The 20,564-nt window shown below is 45.1% G+C and overlaps 1 protein-coding gene across 1 annotated transcript in view; it reads left to right on the forward strand.

The window, feature by feature from the left end:
- XPR1 (xenotropic and polytropic retrovirus receptor 1) overlaps positions 1–20,564 on the forward strand; it is a 109,867-nt gene that overhangs the window by 83,595 nt on the left and 5,708 nt on the right. Inside the window, exons 8-14 of the mRNA XM_065071815.1 lie at positions 244–431; positions 662–841; positions 4,640–4,805; positions 6,048–6,239; positions 18,201–18,367; positions 18,868–19,007; positions 19,814–20,035. Coding sequence (XP_064927887.1) covers positions 244–431; positions 662–841; positions 4,640–4,805; positions 6,048–6,239; positions 18,201–18,367; positions 18,868–19,007; positions 19,814–20,035 — 1,255 coding nt within the window. The remainder of the gene's footprint in view (positions 1–243; positions 432–661; positions 842–4,639; positions 4,806–6,047; positions 6,240–18,200; positions 18,368–18,867; positions 19,008–19,813; positions 20,036–20,564) is intronic.

Here is a 20,564-nt window from a genome sequence, read left to right on the forward strand (position 1 = left end):
GGGACTTAAGATGCTGCTAATGACCCGACTACGCCAACCGGAGAGTGAATTTTCCCCAGAATACTCCTAAATCCACTGGCAGGTTAGACAAAACATCCTCCACATGCTGCAATATGTGGGTGTGTACGAGTGTACCCTGTTTTCCTGGGGTGCAGCCAAGCGTCTGAGAGCCACCATAAAGCAGCTTTGTGACACGATTTGGACCATCACTAAGGTCAATTCATTTTTTTTTGTCTTTGCCAGGTGTGGCTTTTATAGATGGACCAAATGTGTGGCCACTGGTGAGAATCTATCGAGGTGGCTTTCTCCTGATAGAATTCCTCTTTCTCCTGGGTATCAACACGTACGGCTGGAGACAGGCTGGGGTGAATCACGTCCTCATCTTCGAACTCAATCCCCGCAGCAACTTGTCCCATCAACATCTCTTTGAGGTAAGCAGAATAGATTGGAGGAGCGGTGGAGCCGTGTGGTGTATCGGGAGGATAAATCCTGCACCATTTCCTGGCAAGGAATTCTAACACAATTAGGAGAGGAAGTCGCTCAAGTCTGATTAGATTACAGGATTGAGCACTGCTCTCCCTTTCCTTATAATGAGAATTCATTGTAGGTTTCAGAGCTATATTTTCATAAAGTATCTATGTGGTTTTCTTTCTTTCTGTAGATTGCTGGTTTCCTGGGGGTTTTGTGGTGCCTGAGCCTGCTGGCATGTATATATGGTAAATTCACCTACATCCCTATGCAGGTGAACCCACTCATCTTGTACGGCTTCATGTTGCTTTTTCTCATCAACCCTACCAAAACCTTTTATTACAAGTCCCGGTTTTGGCTGCTCAAACTATTGGTAAGTCTCAAACCTGATTTAAATAGATAAATAAAGTTTTAAAAAAATGCTGTAGCTGAGCAGCAGCAGTTGAGTATATAAAAGCAGCACTAATCTTGAGGGAAAAGGGGTGCTTATATCACTGTGTATCATAGAGCTTGTCTGTACCAGCCTATCGTTATCTTCTCCTTGCAGGTAGCTACTTTTTAATCTTCCTATAGACAGCTGTATATGTACGTACATACTATTGTACATACAGAAACACTGGGATATCTTTGCTTATTTGTTCCTGAATGTAGTGAAACAGTTTGCTGGGGTTACAGGGCTCTAAGGCAAGGCTGTGTGGATGCTGCTCAGCCCAAACTAGGCGAGTGCCAGCACTGGGAGGGCTCATGATGGAGAGGGAACCTTTGCAAAGGTTACTGCTTATAAAATTATGTTAATGGGTGGGTTTTTTTTCAGCAAATCTGTTTGTAGTTTTAAGGAATTTATTTTAGAGCCAATTTCTACTTTCCTCGTAAGATAGATTTGGTAAGTTGGATGTAAATTTTCATGCAACTTGAGTGTTCCAGTTATAGGTGGGAGCTCCAAAAGAACAGTTTTTAAACTTGTTGGATGGTTCATCAGTTTCTTCCCCAAAGGCTGTTTCACACATTCATCCCCACCCTGTATGCACTTTTAAATTGACTTTAATCAAGTTGGTTCCCTCGATACCTTATTCTTGCTGGAACTGCTCCGAGAGCATCGGGCGGAAGAGGGTTTGGCTGACTGATGTTTTTTGCAGAATCGTTTTAATGCCATTTAAAACTTTTAACTTTATTTGAAACATGACAAAGATGAAACCTAGAATCATGCTTCAAGCATGTGTGTGCAGGTATACACACAGCTAGTTAACCTCGGTATTTTATGTGCTCGCTTACTACTATTTCAGTTCCTTCCTATTTTTGCCTTCCAGCCTTCAGCCATCTCTCACAGAGGTACCTTTAGTCCCAAGCCTCATTAGTCTTACCGCTGTCCCTTGGTGCAGGGAAAAGCTCTGAAAGTGCTCTAACCACATGAGCAATATCTGTTCTAATTTATCTTAATGTCTTAACAGGGTAAGATTCTCAGTCTTCACAGAGCTCTTAGTTTCCAGGACCTGCTCTATCCCAGCTCTCTCTAGACGGTGCTGCAATCTCTGGTACAGATATACATTTGAGCATGCACAGGCCAATTCATCCCTAGGCTTCCTGGGGAAAAAAGCTTCATCAAATGCAAGATCACCTTAATGGTGGAAAATGACACAGTACCTCTGGCTGTGTGTTATGTGGAAGGAGGAAGGGGAATAAATAGGCCAGACAAACCACATAAAGAGTAGCTGTTAGGCTTTTCTAATTTCTCTTGTATGTAATTGGCCAGCTGGGTGTATTTTATTTCTCCTTGCAGTTGCCAGCAACTGTCTGGGTGAAAGGAGGTTTAAATAGCACGATTTTTAGAACCGTGCTGTTCACACAAATTTTGGTTTGGTGAGTGTTTTTCTTCACATGCTTGATAGATTTCATTTCCAGCCGCAATTGATGTCTGACGTATCAGGTGTAGTACAGCATCACTGGCACCTTCAATTTTTCTAAAACCAAATCGGGACCATACTTTAGCATGTTGTAGCATTTTGCGATGGATCTGGGAGGCTTACTGCATCCACCCCTGACCATCAACAACCGCTTGTTGATACTCATGAGTGGGATCTGCTTTGGTCGCACCTGAGGAACTGCAGGTTGGACCTGAATTGATCTTCCTCAGAGTGAAAGAAGTTATTTAGCCCGTAGTAAGTTTAATTCCCATGCCAGGCTCTTTTTTCTCGCCTGTGTGCTTAGGGGAGCGTTCTTTGCCCCTTTGCAGCCGGATGAGAAGCCCACGAGCATGCTCATGTGGGCTGAGGAGAGCGGTTCGCCGGGAGGAATCGGATCCTGGCGCAGGGGATGGCGCGGTGTCTGCGAGCCCACGCTCTCCGCCAGACAACTGCAGGGAGCCTGTCTGGGAGAGGTGAAAATCTAGCAAGTCTTTAGCTCCAGCTCAAATACCTCCAGTCTCAGCGCTTATTGAAACTGCAGAGGTCAGCACCAGGAAGTCTTGTGCTTGGATTGTGCCACTGTTGATATATGATTGCAACCGATGACTTGAAACTGAGGGTCAGCTCCAGCTTTTGGTATTTTATGACTCTATTCTTGCAATCCATCCTCACTGGAGGATGTTACAGACATTTCTGAATAGGGAATTGCAGACTTGCCACTGGTACCTGCCCACGGGCAGTGCCTTCTGCTGCCAGCACCCTTTTGTAGTTTAGAGGGTTCAAAGAGCAGCTCAGCTCCTTGAGAAGAGTTGACTGAGACACCCGTTCCCCCACAAGGTTGCGTACAGATCTGCTGATTCCTCCTCTGCTGTAACCTTTAGGTGGAAAGCTTCTACTCTCTTAAAAATTCTATGCTCTCATTTGGCAGTGCTAAAGTGTCTCTCCCTAGGTTAAATAACAGCATGGATTTTATTCCATTTTATTTTTTTTTTCCAAGGATATGTATCTGTAAAGCTGTTTTTACATTTCACTTGTTTTTCTTTATGGAAAAAAAGAATAGTCTATGATGAAACCAGTAGAGATGGCATCTGGAAGTGCTGGTAAAACAGAAGAAGGACCTTTTGCAAAGAAAGGCTGGTGTGGCTTCTCTGACCTCTGCAGCAGCTGTTGTGCAGCTGGACAGCTGTGAGGACAGACTTCCCTGGCGCCTGGCCCTCTTTCAGCATTTGTAATAGGTGCCATCCTACATGAGCACAGTGCTTTCTGGGTCAAGATCCATATCTGCTTTATGCCACTAAGTCTTAATCCCCTATTTGGCTTTGAAATTTAGGACCAGACACTTAAATAGGCATTACAGGCTGGTGGGAACCTGTCAGTCCTTTCCCAGGTTTCTGTACCCGTGTACCCTTTAGGTTAATAAGGAGAGCGATATAAAAGATCAGTGTTAGCTGGTGCTTTCATTAATTTAAAGGTTCATAAATCTCTGAAGTATCGGATGGTGCTAGTGCCGTCTCTTTGAGAAATTGGCCGTTAGTAACTATAACTAACCGGGTAGAGAGAGTTGTAATCAAAGGTAATGGGCCATGAAAACTGTCTGATTTGAAAGCAGCAAAACTGCTGTTCAGGCTTAGAGAGAAAGTGGACTGGGATTGAGGGGAATCTAATTGACAGTCAAGAGGATTTCCTCTGCCCGTTCTTTAACTCTTTCTCTGCTAGAGACTTTGGCAGATCTAGCAGTAACAGTCATTCTTGCAACTTCTAACATCAAAGAACAACTAAAGTGTTAAGTAAACTGAGCCATAGTCAGGCTAATGGCCATGCTGAGGACATGTAATCTCAGTGATATTAAGTGTGAGGGTGAAGGTAAGTGAGGAAGATGTCAACAGACATGACATAAATGGTTGAAAGAAAGCACTGGACAAAATAAGGAGCCATGGGAGAAACAGAGCCGTGCAGAGCTCCTCCATGGAGACTGGGAATTTCTGGGAAAGAGGCTGGTTGGAGGAGACTGGGCTCTTCTGCCAGTAAAAAACCAACAAGGTGGGAGAGGACATGGGTAGTTGCATGCAGAAGGGAAAAAGCAGGAATGTTATTTGTAATAAAAGTGAGGAGACGGTTATCTTCTTTTATCATCAGGAGCGAAAGGTCACCAATAAATCTTGAAGCATTTCTTCCATATTTGTTTAATGCTGTGATGCGCTGCCACTGCATTTAGATGTCTTTGACACTCTGTCATGAATTATTCCTTTCTCTCTTTTTCTCCCTGACAGTTTCGAGTGTTCACTGCTCCCTTCCACAAGGTAGGCTTCGCAGATTTCTGGCTGGCTGATCAGCTCAACAGCCTGGTCGTGATACTCATGGATCTGGAATACATGATCTGCTTCTACAGCTTTGAGGTTCAGTGGGAGGACAATGCTGGACTTCTGGCAAATACAGGTAGCGTAAATCTGACGGCCCATGCGAACGTGGGCAAAATGATCTGAAAAACACTGAGCAAGACAGTTCCGTAATCATCCTTTGTCTGTTTTGAAGAGGGTTACCCGGGACGTAGGAAACTAAAATAATTGGCATTCCTTGTAAACACGGCATTACAGAGATTTCCCTTTTCTTACTTCCATCCAGAGAAATGGAATTTCACATCAGTGTTCATTTCCTAATCCAGCCATTTGGCCTGATTTATATGTTCATCAAGGAATTTAGACATGACACTTCTTGATTGGAGAGAGAAATCCATTTTCGTGGCATTGTTTTATTTCATAGTGGTTTAACCATGTATTTGCTTTTAGCCTGTTCTGTTGCTCAGCATGAAAATGAATCGCATGAGCTTGTTAACCACGATTTTCTGTGCTGTAGCCTGAATCTTACAGGCTTCATCACAGTGCCCTGGAGCAAGAGAGAGTTTAGGAACTTCCTCAGAGCTCATTAATGCCACCCCTTATTCAATTAGAGTTGACGCTGTGACGCCAGGCTGCGCGTGCTCTGCCTCTCTTCTTCCTAGCCAGAAAAGCCGCACGGTTAGCCTATGAATTTTCGACTTTGGCCTTCCCAGGGGCGAACTCGTACCTGTCTCCCCCAGGATCGGGCTGTTGTCTTTCCATTTTAAGCGGTGGCTGCTGACAAATCGTGTTGGCTGATGGTTTTGACACCTGCTGAAAGAATTTGCAGTATGCTTCAATAAGCATCAATGTTCACTTCATTCTTCCAATCCATCTGATCTTTCTCTTTCAGATGGTGTTGCAAGTAACTAGATATTTATTTATTTAAAATAATAATAAAAATAAGATAAAGCAACTGAGCAGATAACAACTTGTGCTCTTCCAATCCAGTGTAATGATAACACAGTGCTTTGGGATAAATATCAACTAATAAGATGTCTCCACTAGTCTGAATAAGAAACAAATGTTTGTTAGTGGGGTGTTTGGTTTAGATGCGCTGAGCAAGACAACGTAAGAATACGGCCTGTTTGGGGCTTCCAGGCAAAGCTGGGGTTTTCCTGGTGTTTTTCTCAATAAAAAGAAGGGTTTCAGACATCAGTGTCATGTTGGTGTCGTTGCCTCTCCCCCAGTTGTTGAAGCCATGAGTTGCTGTCGTGTCAAGTGATATTATGCTTACAGAAAGGAACATGACAGGAGTTTGCAAACTTACTGACTCTATGTCCCCGAAACTTTTTTCTTGCAGATAATCAGATTTGTTACAGCTACTCCTACGGAGTGAGAGCCGTTGTCCAGTGCATCCCTGCTTGGTTGCGATTCATCCAGTGCCTGCGCCGTTACCGTGATAACAAACGGGCCTTTCATCTGGTTAACGCTGGAAAATATTCCACCACCTTCTTCGTGGTGACATTTGCAGCCCTCTACAGCACTCATAAAGGTATTGGTTATTTTGGAAAATCCTTTGCAAGTTGCGGGATTTGATTTTTACATGGGAGAAGCTTGGGATGTGGCATCCCATTGAAACATGAACTTTTGTCTTTTGGCATCTGTGAAACAACTCAGTGGAAAGGCAAAGGCCTGTTTAGCTTGCAAAGAGTATGTTAAGATCTCCCTTTAGGTTTTTTTCACATACCTGGTCTGCTTAGAGTGATGTTTCTGGAGCGCAATAGAGTATTTTCAGGTTTCTCTCTCTAAAGGAGAAAACTGAAATACCTGCCCATTTTTTCTGTGAAGGGAGGTAGAATGGGAGATGTATAAGTTGAGGGATAACCTAGGAAATACTTCTCCCTTGGCACTTGTGAACTGCTAACCTGGATCATCTGAATAAAGTCAGTCCATCATTCCTGAACACAGGGAGATGCGCACAGTGCCAGGAAAATGCCCTCCCTGGATTTTCCTGTGTGTCTCTATCCATGTATTTTCTACGGCTGCTAGGAAGTTGTTTCCAACCCATTTAACTGCAGATTGAGCTCTGATCCCTCAAGTTCCCCATCTCCCTGGAAACAACAATTACTCGATTCTGCTCTTGTTCTGAAGGGAAAAAGCTTTTAGTTTCTGCACTTCAGGCAGCCGCCCTGCCTTTCATTGTTCTTAAGTCCTGAAAGCGACATTCTTTCATTTGAAAACATGTCCCTCCTATTTCTCCAGGAATTAGCAACTGCACACACTCCCGAGCAATTATTTATCCTGAAATATTATTGTAGTGGAGCAGGGAGAAGTGTTCAAGGCATACTTCTAGTGTTTTTAGAGGGCTGGCAGGGTTATTAGAAACCCTCTAGAAGCCAAGAAATTGCTGTTTTGACATAGCTGGGTCTGAAGTCACACCAATAATGTTGGTCAATCCTTGAGTTTTAGCGGCAGAGACGTGCACTGATGTGGGCTGGCCGAAGGCTGGAAGTTGGATGCTCCGTATCCAGAGGGATGGCGGATGCAGCGCCTGACTCCTCTGAGCATCTCCTCCCGCTGCCGCATCCCCCCAAGCTTGTTCCCGTTTTAACTAATTTGCTTGGTGACATCCTGCAGCTCTTCATTTCCAGCCCTGCAGTCCAGTTGGTCACCACCGCCAAACCTCGAGATGAGATACGTATGGATTGCCTGGCTGTAGTCACTGCTTATATGCTTTTATTATAGCAAATGTAATCATATATATAATTAATACATACAGTGCCTGTTCTGGGGAGGCTGAGTAATGCTTCTCCTTCCTGGGGGGAAGGAATGCTCTAGCAGAGCTTTTTGTGGGAAGGTTGGGATAAGTTTGGAACCTAGAAGAAAACTAGCATCTGTCAAAATGTCCCATCGAAGAATTTGACCGCTTCCTACTCCCCTCGGAGCCTGTATCTGTGCCGGTACCGCTGGCCCCTGTCATTGCTGCCACACGTCACTGTCCTCTGCTCTTCAAGGCTGGCAGGGAGTGGGTTACAATGAGGTGTTTATAACCCAGGTAAATTGTTCCAATTGCTGAGAGATGTTCTTGACTCCCAGCTGTTGTCCGTCCAGTTTTGTTATTGGGAATCAATAGCAGAGAGACGTTGGTGTTGTACAAAAAAAAAATTTGGAAGCTTCAGGGCCTTTGGAAATTGTGTTAGCACAGATTTTGTAAGTGTCTGGGCTTGTAGTGATTTTTCAGAGGGCTGCCTAAAGACCTTACTGTGTCTCGTCAGCCCTGTAGGCCTGTTCCCATCCTGCCATAACTGTACCTGTTAAAATTCTGATTTTATCTGTGTGCTTTACATAGATTCCCAGTTCTTTTTGAACTTGGAATCAGATGGTCTTTTGTCAAGTTGTTATGATGTTACTGTTGAAAATAGATGAACAGCTCGCCCACACTTTCTCCGTGTCTGCCTGAGGATCACAAACACCCATCTCTTACCTATAAAACATCTGTTGGGGGATAGCTGCTTGCTCCTAAGAAAGCAGACAGTGCCCAAAATAAGTGTCAAATTGGTAAAGCTCATTGCTCCTTAGACTTGCTCTAAATTGCAGTAAGTGATGAGCCTGTTAATTGCTGTGGTAACAAGAGTTTTATTTAAATAGTCTTTCAAACCTGTGTTTGCAAGCCTATGACAGAGACCTGTGGAATAACAGCTTTTGGCTGCCAGGACGAGGGTAACTGGTGGCCTTTTTTGGGAAGGTCAGCTAACGCACACCGGCGCCTGTTCTCCAACTGGGAGCCCTGGGGACATCGCAGCCCTCCGGAAAGCCTGGTGTTCCTCCCGTGATTTGAACACGGAATCATTTGTAGCTGCTCTGTAGGCTTTTAGCTCGTGTCTGCTGGCTGGGGAAGATGGACTGTGTGGCTGGGGGTGTTTGCTGGTGTTGTAAATCAGCTAATTCACATAGAGTGCACTTATGACAGTGTTGTGCTGTGGTTTTGTATGCTTGTTGGAAAACAACTCGAACTAAAGAAATGTTTAAATGCTACCTTATTATGTTTAAGTGATGTGTGCTGCTTCTAGTCATACTTGATAGTCCTTTCTCCAAACCTGCTGTAGTGAAGGATCTTCCCAGTTATACAGTGTATTCTGGACTCTTGACTAGTATCTCAGTTTCCCTAAAATACCACTGTTTAATAATTCATGTTGCTTGGGCAGTGCATAATTCCGATTCTTCCTTCCCTTAGAGAAGCTGTTGCTTTATTTTTCTTCCTTTTGATTTAGATGCAGAATGCAATTTTCTCTGCTAAGTGCAGTTGGGATGTCGGACTAGTAGTATCTATTAGATTTTCTCTTCCAAACAGTCAATCCTGTTGTCCTGGGACTAGACCAGTTTTACAGAGTTAACACCAAGCTATCAGCTCCTGAATTAGTGAAGCTGAAGTGAGAGTAGCTACCCCTTAAGATGATTTGGGAGCGGGCAGCGGTGGTGTGGACGAGCACTGATGCAAGCTGCCCGCTCAGCAGCAGCCCCAGGGCAGCTGTTGCTGAGCTCTCAAAGGAAGAATTCTCAGTATTTTGGGGTTTTTTTTATATCACTCAAAGGAGTGGGAAGCAAAGGCCGCGTTCTGTAAATATACTCCTGTGGGGTATGTTTGCACAGGCAAATGAGGTAGATCTGTAACAGATCTGGCAACTGGAGTGTGTGTCGCCGGCTCCTGCCTGCTCCCAGCACGGCTGAGCAGAAACCTGCCCTTGCTTTAACTTTCCTGCCCTTGCTTTAACTTTCCTGCCCTTGCTTTAACTTTCCTGCCCTTGCTTTAACTTTCCTGCCCTTGCTTTAACTTTCCTGCCCTTGCTTTAACTTTCCTGCCCTTGCTTTAACTTTCCTGCCCTTGCTTTAACTTTCCTGCCCTTGCTTTAACTTTCCTGCCCTTGCTTTAACTTTCCTGCCCTTGCTTTAACTTTCCTGCCCTTGCTTTAACTTTCCTGCCCTTGCTTTAACTTTCCTGCCCTTGCTTTAACTTTCCTGCCCTTGCTTTAACTTTCCTGCCCTTGCTTTAACTTTCCTGCCCTTGCTTTAACTTTCCTGCCCTTGCTTTAACTTTCCTGCCCTTGCTTTAACTTTCCTGCCCTTGCTTTAACTTTCCTGCCCTTGCTTTAACTTTCCTGCCCTTGCTTTAACTTTCCTGCCCTTGCTTTAACTTTCCTGCCCTTGCTTTAACTTTCCTGCCCTTGCTTTAACTTTCCTGCCCTTGCTTTAACTTTCCTGCCCTTGCTTTAACTTTCCTGCCCTTGCTTTAACTTTCCTGCCCTTGCTTTAACTTCCCCGGCAGTGCCGGGCAGCCTTCCCCTAGTGCCAGCCAACTGAATACTATATATGTATATATAATAGATATTATTTAATCCCTATGGAAACCTACACGGTGCTGGGGAAACAAATTATTAAGCTCATGTCTACAGCAGAATATTTACCCGAAGTGCAGCGTTGTTTTGATGCACAACTGCTTTTTGATGTGTTTTTGCTCTGCCAGATGTGCTTTCCTTAACAAATGCACCAGTGTAGCTGCTTCCACTTCAGTCCAGCTTGTAGTTGTGTTCCACGGGGATCCCCTCATGTATAAAGTGCATTTACATTTAATCGGGTGTGCTGACATACCTAGAACAGCCAGCCCTGATTTAATTCCTCACTCAGACGTGGTTTGGTCTTTGTAAGATAGGATTGTTATATTAAGGTATTTGTCTTTTATGAGGAACAGTGCAACTAGAGTTGCCTTGTACTGTTCTGAGTGCTGGACACTTCTTAAGCTTTATGCATGATTTATGCTCCAACTTTGTTCTTTGTAAAATGAGATGTTTCTTCGTTTTGCTACTGTCTGTCAATTTTCTCTTACCTTGATGCCTTTTGCTCCCACGGCATCATTGGAAGTTTCCCAGGGAATATAGATTTGGCGTCGGTGCATGAAGAACTGTGCTTCTCCAGGGCTTTGTACTCTTACATCATTTTATTTTGTGGGATTTGCTGTTTCAGCGTGAGCATTTGTGTGTTTACCTTGTTTTTTTCAGGAAAGTGTTAACTGCACTTAAGCACAAATAATGGATTAAAATTGGCTGTGTGGAATTTTATCCTTTAACTGAAAGACAGTTTATGCAAGTTTTCATTGTCTCTTTGATTTACACACCGTATTCAACGAAATCATTGTGGTCTGGGGACTATCCAGCTGTTTATTAACCTCTGAATTATTCCAAAATTAATCCACATGGCCTGGAAACTTGGGTAAGCATGTCTTCTTTCGCACTGCTCCCATGCACCTTCCAGGTACTCCAAATAAGAGTGCTGAGCGCTGGCTGTCATCGGTTTGGAAGTGCCGTGGAGAGCCTTAGGTGGGTCTAAGATAACGTCACTGCCACGTACTTCCTCATTAAACAGCCCAGGAAACTGACAGTAATTAAAAATACAGGAATTAACTAAATAGGGCTGTCTCTAAAGAGTAGCACTTCTGTCCATGTTCTCACCATCAATTCAGAAACAGGCTTCTCCTGATGAAGTGGTGTGGAATTTGCGATTTGTTTGAAGCCTGGGAAAGGTGTGAAACTCCTTGGTTTGCCAAGGAATAGAGACATGAAGTGTCGAGACAGGAGTAATTCTTTGATTAATGGGCTTGTTCAGGAAGCTGTTGGACCATCCCTTACTAATAGAGAAGTTTGAGCAGGTCTGACCAGATGAAGATGAGTGGGAAATGTGCTGCTTTTTGAAAACATAGTGGAAAATTCCCAGGTCTTGTAGCTGGGGCCCACTCCTCATTAATCACGATGGCTTCAGCTGCTACCAGCGGTGACACCGGCTGGTGTAGCCGCTTCATGCTGGAATGGATCGCTGGTTCTCCCTCTCCGTCTCCCACCACAGCTGCCCTGGGAGGAGTAGGACTTGCAGGTGGAGGATGATGATGGAGGGGAGGATGGTGATAACATCAAATTGCACTGGGAGCTATGGGGGGATACGTGACTGCACCTCAGCTCTGTATTTAGTGGGTTGTGTCGCCTCGTCCTGGTTACTGCCATGTTAGAAGCTGCAGGGTGCAACCCCCGTGGAGTGAGTTTACTGGTAGGTGAAACAGTAATTAACTGTGATCCTGAATGGTTGCAGCAGGAGAGGAGAGCAAGGTGAGGTGAGAACTGGGACTAAAATGACTTTCACAGAGATCAGGCATTGGTGCAGCAGCTTATAACACCTCAGTTGAGAAACGTCATTTCTAGGGAGTGAGGTAAAGCAAAATAAATGGACGTATAGAATTCAAGTACAAATCTCATGAACGACTGAAACAAGCAGCTATTGTGAGATCCTGTTGCCTAGTGTTTGTGTTGATACGAGATCTCCTGTGTCTCCCCCTCTTTCTCAGCATTGCGGCAAGCCAGATCATTTGATTTAGATGTCACAAGAGCCCTGTAGAGCATTTGGATTGACCTCTTGAAGTAAAACAAACTTTGTAATGGGATTAACTGGCTTCTTTCCTGGCTGCTTTCTTAATACTTGCAGTTTTTTTGTGGCTTGCCTTAGCACAGCATCCTGGCAGCTCCATCAGGATGATTACTTGGAGCCGAAACGTGCAACGTCTGTCACATTGCTGTGAGCTAGGATGAATTTTTGTCTGAAACCCTGTCAGCCCGTGCCCAGGAGACCTTCAGTAATGAGTTGTATTCATTAGCCAGTCTTTCTGATCCTTCCCATCAGAGCAGGGGCAGTGTCATTAGTGAAGAATTGGAGGCATTGCCACGGGCAAACATCTCCATCCCAGCCTTTGACCTCCTCCCAGCTTTGACGTGGGTCTCGGCAGCACCGTGGGCAAGCCCGGCTCCTTCACGCCGGCTCGTCAGCTGCTCTAATTGCTTAGGAACAAGTCCCGGTGATGGTTCTTTGGGGTTGAGCTGGGGAAGGGTGAGGAGCACCCCAGCAGGACCACCCTGGTCGGGTAAGTGAGCGGGACATGAGACGGGAGCCTGGGAGGGGATTTTGGGAATTGCCACCGCACCCTGAGTGTCAGCACAAATGAGGCATCTAAATCCCAGAGGGAAATCTTCCTGGGCTTTGTAGGTCTGCAAATGTCAAGCAGGACCTTCCTGGTGCCAGCAGCCTCAGCACCTGCTGCTGGGTGATTCGTGCTGTCGCTTCTTCAGCTTGCAGCTGGGAGAGAGATGGATTTTAATAGCTGGGATTTGGAAAGCAGACTAATAGTAACCGTTTGTGTGGCTTAATACACTGCAGTGTTAAAGGTGGCTGGAGAAGTGGGAACACTAATGAATAGGGTGTGAGTAAAAAGGATGGCCTGGTGACACCTCATTTCATGGGCACTCAGGAGGGGAAAACCTGACCTTTTTTTAATGGAACAATTTAAGAAAAGCAACTGACAGCATCAAGTGATTTTTCCTTTCAAATGTATGCAGGTCTGGAACTCTCTGCTGCAGAAATCTAAGAGATGCAATCATCCAACAATATTTTTGTGGTTGCTATTATATCTTGAAGGAATCTGCTTTTGGATCTCAAAGCTGTATAGAGGTAGCAGATGACATTGGGTCCCAATCCCTAAATTATCCAGCAAAGGCCCTGATTGCCACGTTATTGATTTCTGATTGTGAACCCAGATGTTCTTGTTAGTGAGACTGCTGGCAAACGGTTAGATTGGAAACCCCATCCTCCTCAAGGCAGCAGTTACACTTCTCAAATGCTAGAGAAGCCACCAGAAGAAGACTCAGATCAAATCTCAGCCATGGCTGATATGCTTTTTCCTGTTTGCAATTAAATCACTTTCTTCTGTTTGAGAGATATAAGCAATGAGATTGCTGCTGTGTCTTGAAATTAGACACAGTCATACCGTCCTACAAACCCTATGCAAACCTGCAGAGTGTTTTTAGTCAAAACACAATTTGGGGATTTCCCTACTCCACAAATGTAGAATCTAACTAGAAGAAGAAATGAGGTGTTGCCTCTTGACAGTTCTTTGCTGCGCTGTATCTTGCTGCTTTGCTTTAAATTGTGCCCGGAGGCTATGGCGGAAGTTTGCAGAGTCTAACGAGAAGGTTGTTCATGCAAAATGGTTGGTATTTGACTAAGCCCGTCGGTGCACGATGGCGATTTCTCCTTGTGCTCCTCCAGGTTATTTGCCTTTTCCCTGCGTTAAGTCCACCGTGTGCCACGGATCTGCAATGGATCAGCGTTAAGTAGCAGTACGTGCTGGCTGGGCAGAAAGGCACCGCTGCTGCTGCTCCCTCATTAAGCCGTGTAATTACTGAGGGATCGGTAGTGCTGCACTTCAAGCAGTAAGGTGTTAGACAAATGCTTTGGGATGTCATTGCGGTGGCAGTTCTTGCAAAGATAAGTCACTTCTGGCTGTCACCCCCCTCCCGTTGTGTGCCGGGATGGAGTTAATGGGCACACGTCATCCCCAGGCAGAAAGTGTGTGCCCTGTGCTCTAGTGTCTGTGCTTGGTTAGCACACTGTAAATATCTATATTTTTGCCTTGGTTCTGCTTGCATCTGTAACTGAAAGGCTGGTCACCAAAGGAGACCGAATTTGGCATGCCTTGGCCAGGAGGTTTTCAATTGGTGCTGGAGGCAGAACTGCTCCGGCGAGGTCAGTTTTGCCTGATGTCGCAGGGTTTACTTGCCCGTGTTTCCTGATAACCTCACGCTTCTCCCAGCTTTTATCACGGCTTTTATCATGGATCTCACCATCAGCAGAAAGCCCAGCCAGCTGTGGCGGCTGACACACCAGGAGTGCTTATCGAGGGCCATTGTGCTCTTATCCGGAGCTTCAATATTACATGGCATTGATTTTTGCTGTGTTGAATACTATATAGTGTTTACATTCCCCAGAATAATTCAGCAGGGTAAACAGATAGTATTCTTTGGAAGTAAAGTCAATATTAACAGCGTTCGGGATAGTATTTGCTGTCTAGCTTTGATGGAAAGCAACCTTTCTCTTGCCTGTGTTTAGAAGGGGCTGTAATTTCTGCAGAGCATTATTCTCTCAGAATGCTGGTCAGATATTTTGTCCCCTGGGGCTGCGTTTGGGATCCAAGATATTGTCTATCAGCAATTTTTGCAGGCAGTAAATTCTGCTGCTGCAAGTGCCTTTGGCTGTTTTCTAGGACTGTGGCCATTCACAGCTTCAGCTCGAAGGTAGGAACCATCCATTATTTATCTAGTTGACCTTCTGGAGCAATTTGTTAGGTGTATTTGTGTAGAGCATCTACTGGAATTGACTTTTATAGGGTAAACTTGAGGATGCTAATGGATATTCAGTGGTGAAGGTTGCAAACAGCCCCCGTGGTAACATGGCTTCCCATTGACGTTGCAGCAAATGAAGATGATGGGGCACTGCAGACTCGAAGAGCCTCTGAGGTAGCTGAACACCTTCACGTTGCAGACCCGCTCACGTGAACATATATTAAAATCTGCCCATTGGCAGGGAGGGTAAAGCTGCACCTGCAGCTTTACACACCGAGTTTTGTGCTTCTGCACGTGCTGTTTTGAGTAACGGTTGCTTAGGAAGTTGCTATGTGGTGGTGGTGCCCTTTGGAGCGTGGAGTAGAACGGTCCTTCACCCACCTTGTGCTGCAGTCCACAGAACATTGAAAACTTGGTCCTTTTTTTCTCTAAGAGAGACTGAGATCTCCCAGATGTCCGGGCTGCTACACTCATCCTGACACTATGACTCTCTAATGGTTTTTGGTGCTTTCTAGCACATCATTAAACAAAGAAAAAAACACCAGGATGAAACAATTCCTGCTCAAATAGACCCTGACATCATCATACATATGCACAGCTCCTGAAAAACTGGCAGCCCTCTGGGCAGAATATGAATGCCTTGATTTTCTAGCCCCCTGAGCAGCAGTGAAGAGGGGCCACTAGGACCAGCCAGTGGAGACTGAGATATAATTGCTTGCCTAGAGCAGAAACATATTTCTGTACACCAGCAGAATACCAATGAGGACAGAAGGAAGGAAGGTATCAAACAGAATCACAGGCAGAAGGAAAAGGAGGATAAGTGGTTAAAGGAAGGGATTGAAAGGCCAAGACAATAGGCTAGTTCTGGTTAGAGCATTTTATCGAGGAGAAATTGGGGGTTTTTTAATGGATTTTTTCAGGAGCTGAATGCATTACAGAGCCGGTCGGTGAGAAAGCGAGCAGGAGCAAGGGGCAAGCAGCGTGACCCCAGGTGCCACTGAAAGGACTGCTGCAGAGATAGGGGCAGGGAAAAGGACCTGACACCACGACAGTAACCTAACTAGAGCAAGCATATCCTTTGGAGGTTGACGGGGTTAATGCCACCAGATTTCTTACTTGGGCCTTTTTCTTCCCAGTGTTCATTCTTTCTGTAATTGCACACAGCATCCTTCAAGGCAATTTAGGTTTAAGCAGCACGAACCTTTGAAATCACCTCCTATGTAATTGCCATCCTAGGATGTAGTTTTGTTAGCCGTTTACAAATACTCTTCAGCCCTGCAGCTGCAGGACGTGGCTCACGCCGGGATGTGGCTGAAGGCACAGAGCTGCCTTCTCTGCGTCTGGTCCATGGAAATGTGGAGTAAGAATCTGTAAATTCTTGTGTTCTATCCTTAAGTGGGGGAATGGAAGGCATAATGACCTAACCTTCAGACCTAAGCTTGATAGGAACACATAGCTTCATAAGGTAGTTTGGAGCATTTTAGAAATCACTTGACTACCTCTCTGAATTATTGTTTAGGGTCTGGTAGTGGAAACTAAAAATGGAGATCTAATGAACTAAAAATAATGTGGGACAGAACAGGCTTAGTATGTCTGAGTCACTGAATGTCAGCATCTGCCCTTTCTTCCTGAAATAATGTTGTGGAGGCTTTGGAGGAGCTGGTGGGGGTGAGGAATTAAATCTTGGAGGAGAGCCCTAATTGCTGAGCTCCAAAAACCTCACCTGTGTCCTGTTTGGTGGGCAGCTGCACTTAAAAAATGGATAGGAGAGGCGGTTTCAAAGCGGCAGGGTGGATGTGCCGGGACACCGAGCCCTGCAGGGTCTCTGCCGGCTGACGTCACGGCTCTGCGGCGGCGGATGACGCGATGCAGGACCTGTCCTCGGGTAAAGCCGAGCCTACGGAGGACGCCAGTTTGCTGCTCAAAGGCTTCCAGCCTTGCGCAGAAAGCAGGGAAGCGAGTCCAGCCTGCGAGCTGCCGCAGACCCCGCGTCCTTCCCCTCCGCAGATGTGAAGCGTCGCCGCAGATGGGCTTTGCTGCATAAGTGGCTTTAGTAGATTTGCTTTTAGAGGGGAGTGTTTTGAATGGAGAATGAACGCATGTGTTTGACCTATATCCTACGCATCATGTCCAGGAAGCCTGAAGGGTGTAATGGGAGGACTGTATTCTTACACGATGCCTCTCATTTTCAACTCCATTAATTATTATCGGATTGCTGCCTTTATGTTTTAACTGTTAGAAATAAGAAGGAGAGAGAAAATTGCCCTGTTGCTCCCTGTGTGATCAGCTTCGGGGGTTCTGTTGTTTTAAAGCCACATATATGGAAAACAGCACTGTCATTTAGCGTGGCAGCATCGGATTTGGACTGGGAACGTTATGGCTTTTTTGTACTGGAAGTGTTATTGGCTTTGTTAGAAAGAATCGGTGAGTGAGCAATTACAGTGGCTGCACAGAAGGGAGGCAAGACTCCCAACACCAGCGAGATGCAAAGCAACTCAGCTTTGCAAAGCGTTACAATATATTGTATTTTTATGAACTTTATGACCCAGATTTGCTAATTAAAAGCAAATAGAATTATCAGATCCATTTGTTTTTACCCAGCTGACTGATGTAAGGAAATTTAGCTGAATTGAGAGAGCAGTGTAACTGGGGGGGAACGGGAAACAGCGTAGTTGCAAAAACGAATCCACAGGAGAGCAGACTTTGGGTCCACAGTCCTGTGTTTCATAAAGAGAAGCTCTGCCTGGGCATTTAAATACTGAGTCTTTGGCATTTATACGTACATGTTAACATTTTGCCTTCTTTTTGCTTGATTTGCCACCACAACCTCTGAAATGGCTACTGGAAATTCCCATGCTGCCCATCCTCTTTCAGGCTTTTAGCATGTTAATCCACAGTTGCTTATATTCAGGCAAACTAAAATATTCTCTGACAAAACCTTCCCAACCGAGCACTGCCTGATTGTGTTTTCTTTTGTACAATCCGGTGTCCCTTGTGAAATAATGGCCCTCAGCTTCCACCTGCCGTTCAGAGTTAGAATGACAGGTCTACCACAAGTTTCAAGAAAAAATTAGCGCAAATTATAGTCCCAAGTGCAAAACATTGCATGAAATTAAAGCGGAATTAATATACAGCTGGTCCTGATAAGGCTTTTGGTTTGTTTCAGATTAGCTAGACAGATTTTCCCAGAACTTGAATAAAAGGGGTGTTATTTCCACTGATCAAATCAGCCGAATTGTAGCTATTTTAGGAAGCAATCTGCTTTAAGTTGTACAGAAGTATGTTGTTCTTCTCTTTTCCAGCTAAAAACCACAGTGACACCCAAGTGTTCTTCTACCTGTGGATTATCTTCTATTTCATCAGCTCATGCTATACCCTAATTTGGGACCTGAAGATGGACTGGGGTCTCTTCGACAAAAATGCTGGTGAAAATACCTTTCTTCGAGAAGGAATTGTCTACCCACAGAAAGTGCGTATACAGCCTGCTCTTACATTAGAGAAGGCTTTTAATATTTTAATGAAACGTGTGGAGCATGTTGCAGGTGACTGCTGGTGCTTCCTGAGCGCTATGGGCTGGTATTTTCTAGTTGTATAGTTCATTTTGCTAGCTGTATGGTTCAATTTTTTGTCACTGAGGGTGGTGAAACACTGGCCCAGGTTGCCCAGAGAGATGGTGGATGCCCCATCCCTGGGGACATCCCAGGCCAGGCTGGACGGGGCTCTGAGCAACCTGAGCTGGTGAAGATGTCCCTGCTCATGGCAGGGGCTGGACTGTATGAGCTTTGAATGACCCTTCCAACCCAAATTATTCTGTGATTCTGTTATTTATTTGAAAGAAATCATGTCGTGTTTTTCACTTCTCTGGTGGTTGAACAGCAAATTCTATATCTTCCTGAAGGCCTGAAGAGGTCTGTCTTCTGTGCAGCACAAGTATGATGACCTGTCCTGATTGTCTCTCTTGTTCTTCAGGCATACTACTATTGTGCCATTGTAGAAGATGTCATCCTGCGTTTTGCGTGGACCATCCAGATCTCCCTCACTTCCATGCAAATCTTTCCGTACGCTGGGGACATCATTTCGACTGTATTTGCCCCACTTGAAGTATTCCGGTAAGGCTGCTGGATCTAACAGTTTGTTTCACTTTTATGTTTTTATTACTTGTTTTAACATCAGCACGATGGGAAATGCCTTGCTCCTTGGACATGGAAGATACTAGTCCTTGAAAATGGAAGACTAGGTCTGACAGGAACATTTAATCCAAGCAGGGTACTGAATGAAGAAAGCTGTGGAGGGCTCTGCAGCAATGTGGGGCTGTGTTTGCAGTTTCCTCTGAACATAGACCTAATCTGGAGGGTTTTGTTATTACTAAATTTCTCCTTAAAATTACCTTGTTGCAATTTCCAGATGAAACTTCCCTTGATTCTCAGATTTACAGTTATTCTCGAATCTCTGCTGCTTTTCCAAACATTAATTTGGGTTCTACATCATCGGTTTGGATCCTGTAAGGTTGTAAGACCCTTTATATACTTGTACTCTAGTTAGAGACTGATCCCCACAGCTTTCTGAAATGAGTAAAAGCGCTTGAAGCTGAACCTCCCCCAGGTACATGGTGGAGATTGCATTTTGCTTGTCATGCCTTCTGCCTGCATGCTGTCCAGATGAGGGCTGTCATCATTAGGACAAGGAATGAGCCTGACAGATCTGTTTTTCTCCAGAGGGCTGGGAAGATGTTGTAGCAGATGCTGCTGTTAGTTGTTTGCTGTTTCTTCATAGTCCCAGGGTGTTCCCAGAGGCACTTTGATCACTGAGAACAGTCTGTGGTATCTAGGCGCAGGTATCAGTGCTTCACCCAACACAGGCGGTGCCCATAAAAGTGGAACCAAATTGGTAATTTTCACTTTTTTCCTCCACCCAGGCGATTTGTGTGGAACTTCTTCCGTCTGGAGAACGAGCACCTGAACAACTGTGGTGAGTTCCGTGCCGTGAGGGACATCTCCGTGGCACCGCTCAACGCCGATGACCTGACGCTCTTGGATCAGATGATGGACCAGGAGGATGGTGTACGAAACCGCCGCAAGAACAAGCAGTGGAAGCGCAGCCAGAGCGTGTCCTTGCGCAGACCTCGCCTTGCTTCACAGTATGTTTTGCCTCTCCTCTAGCACAACAAACCAAATCACGTGTTGGAACTGTTGTTAACGTGTGGTGGCCTTTTATGGACTGGGTAATCACGCAAAGATCACAGTCTAATAGTTACTCAAAGGGAGGACAGGTCCAATTAGTAAGTGACTATTTCTCTGATGGAGGGTTGATCCATCCTTTGCATCATCTTGGGGTTCTGGTAAACCACTGGAAAAGAGAGTTCCTTTTACAAAACTCCCTTTCTGCAAAAAATATCCTGTAGCCATTGCCAGAGGTTGTAAATCCAAACCTGGAAGACAGGTTCTCTTCAACTGGCCATTTCCAGGCCTCAGACCACCCCAGCGTTTCAGTTATGGTTTGGTTGACATTTCCTATGTGACATCTCAGACTCCTTCCTCTCCTAAATGGCCATGCCATTTTTCTCCCCACCCCACCTCCTTACAGCCTAAGCATTTCCCCACCTTTGGCCAAGAGGCAAGCTTGGGCTCCCTGGGGGTGCTGAAGCACAGCATGTCAGGGGTGTTGTG

This window comes from Columba livia, chromosome 8, assembly GCF_036013475.1.
Source record: "Columba livia isolate bColLiv1 breed racing homer chromosome 8, bColLiv1.pat.W.v2, whole genome shotgun sequence".
NCBI lineage: Eukaryota > Metazoa > Chordata > Aves > Columbiformes > Columbidae > Columba > Columba livia.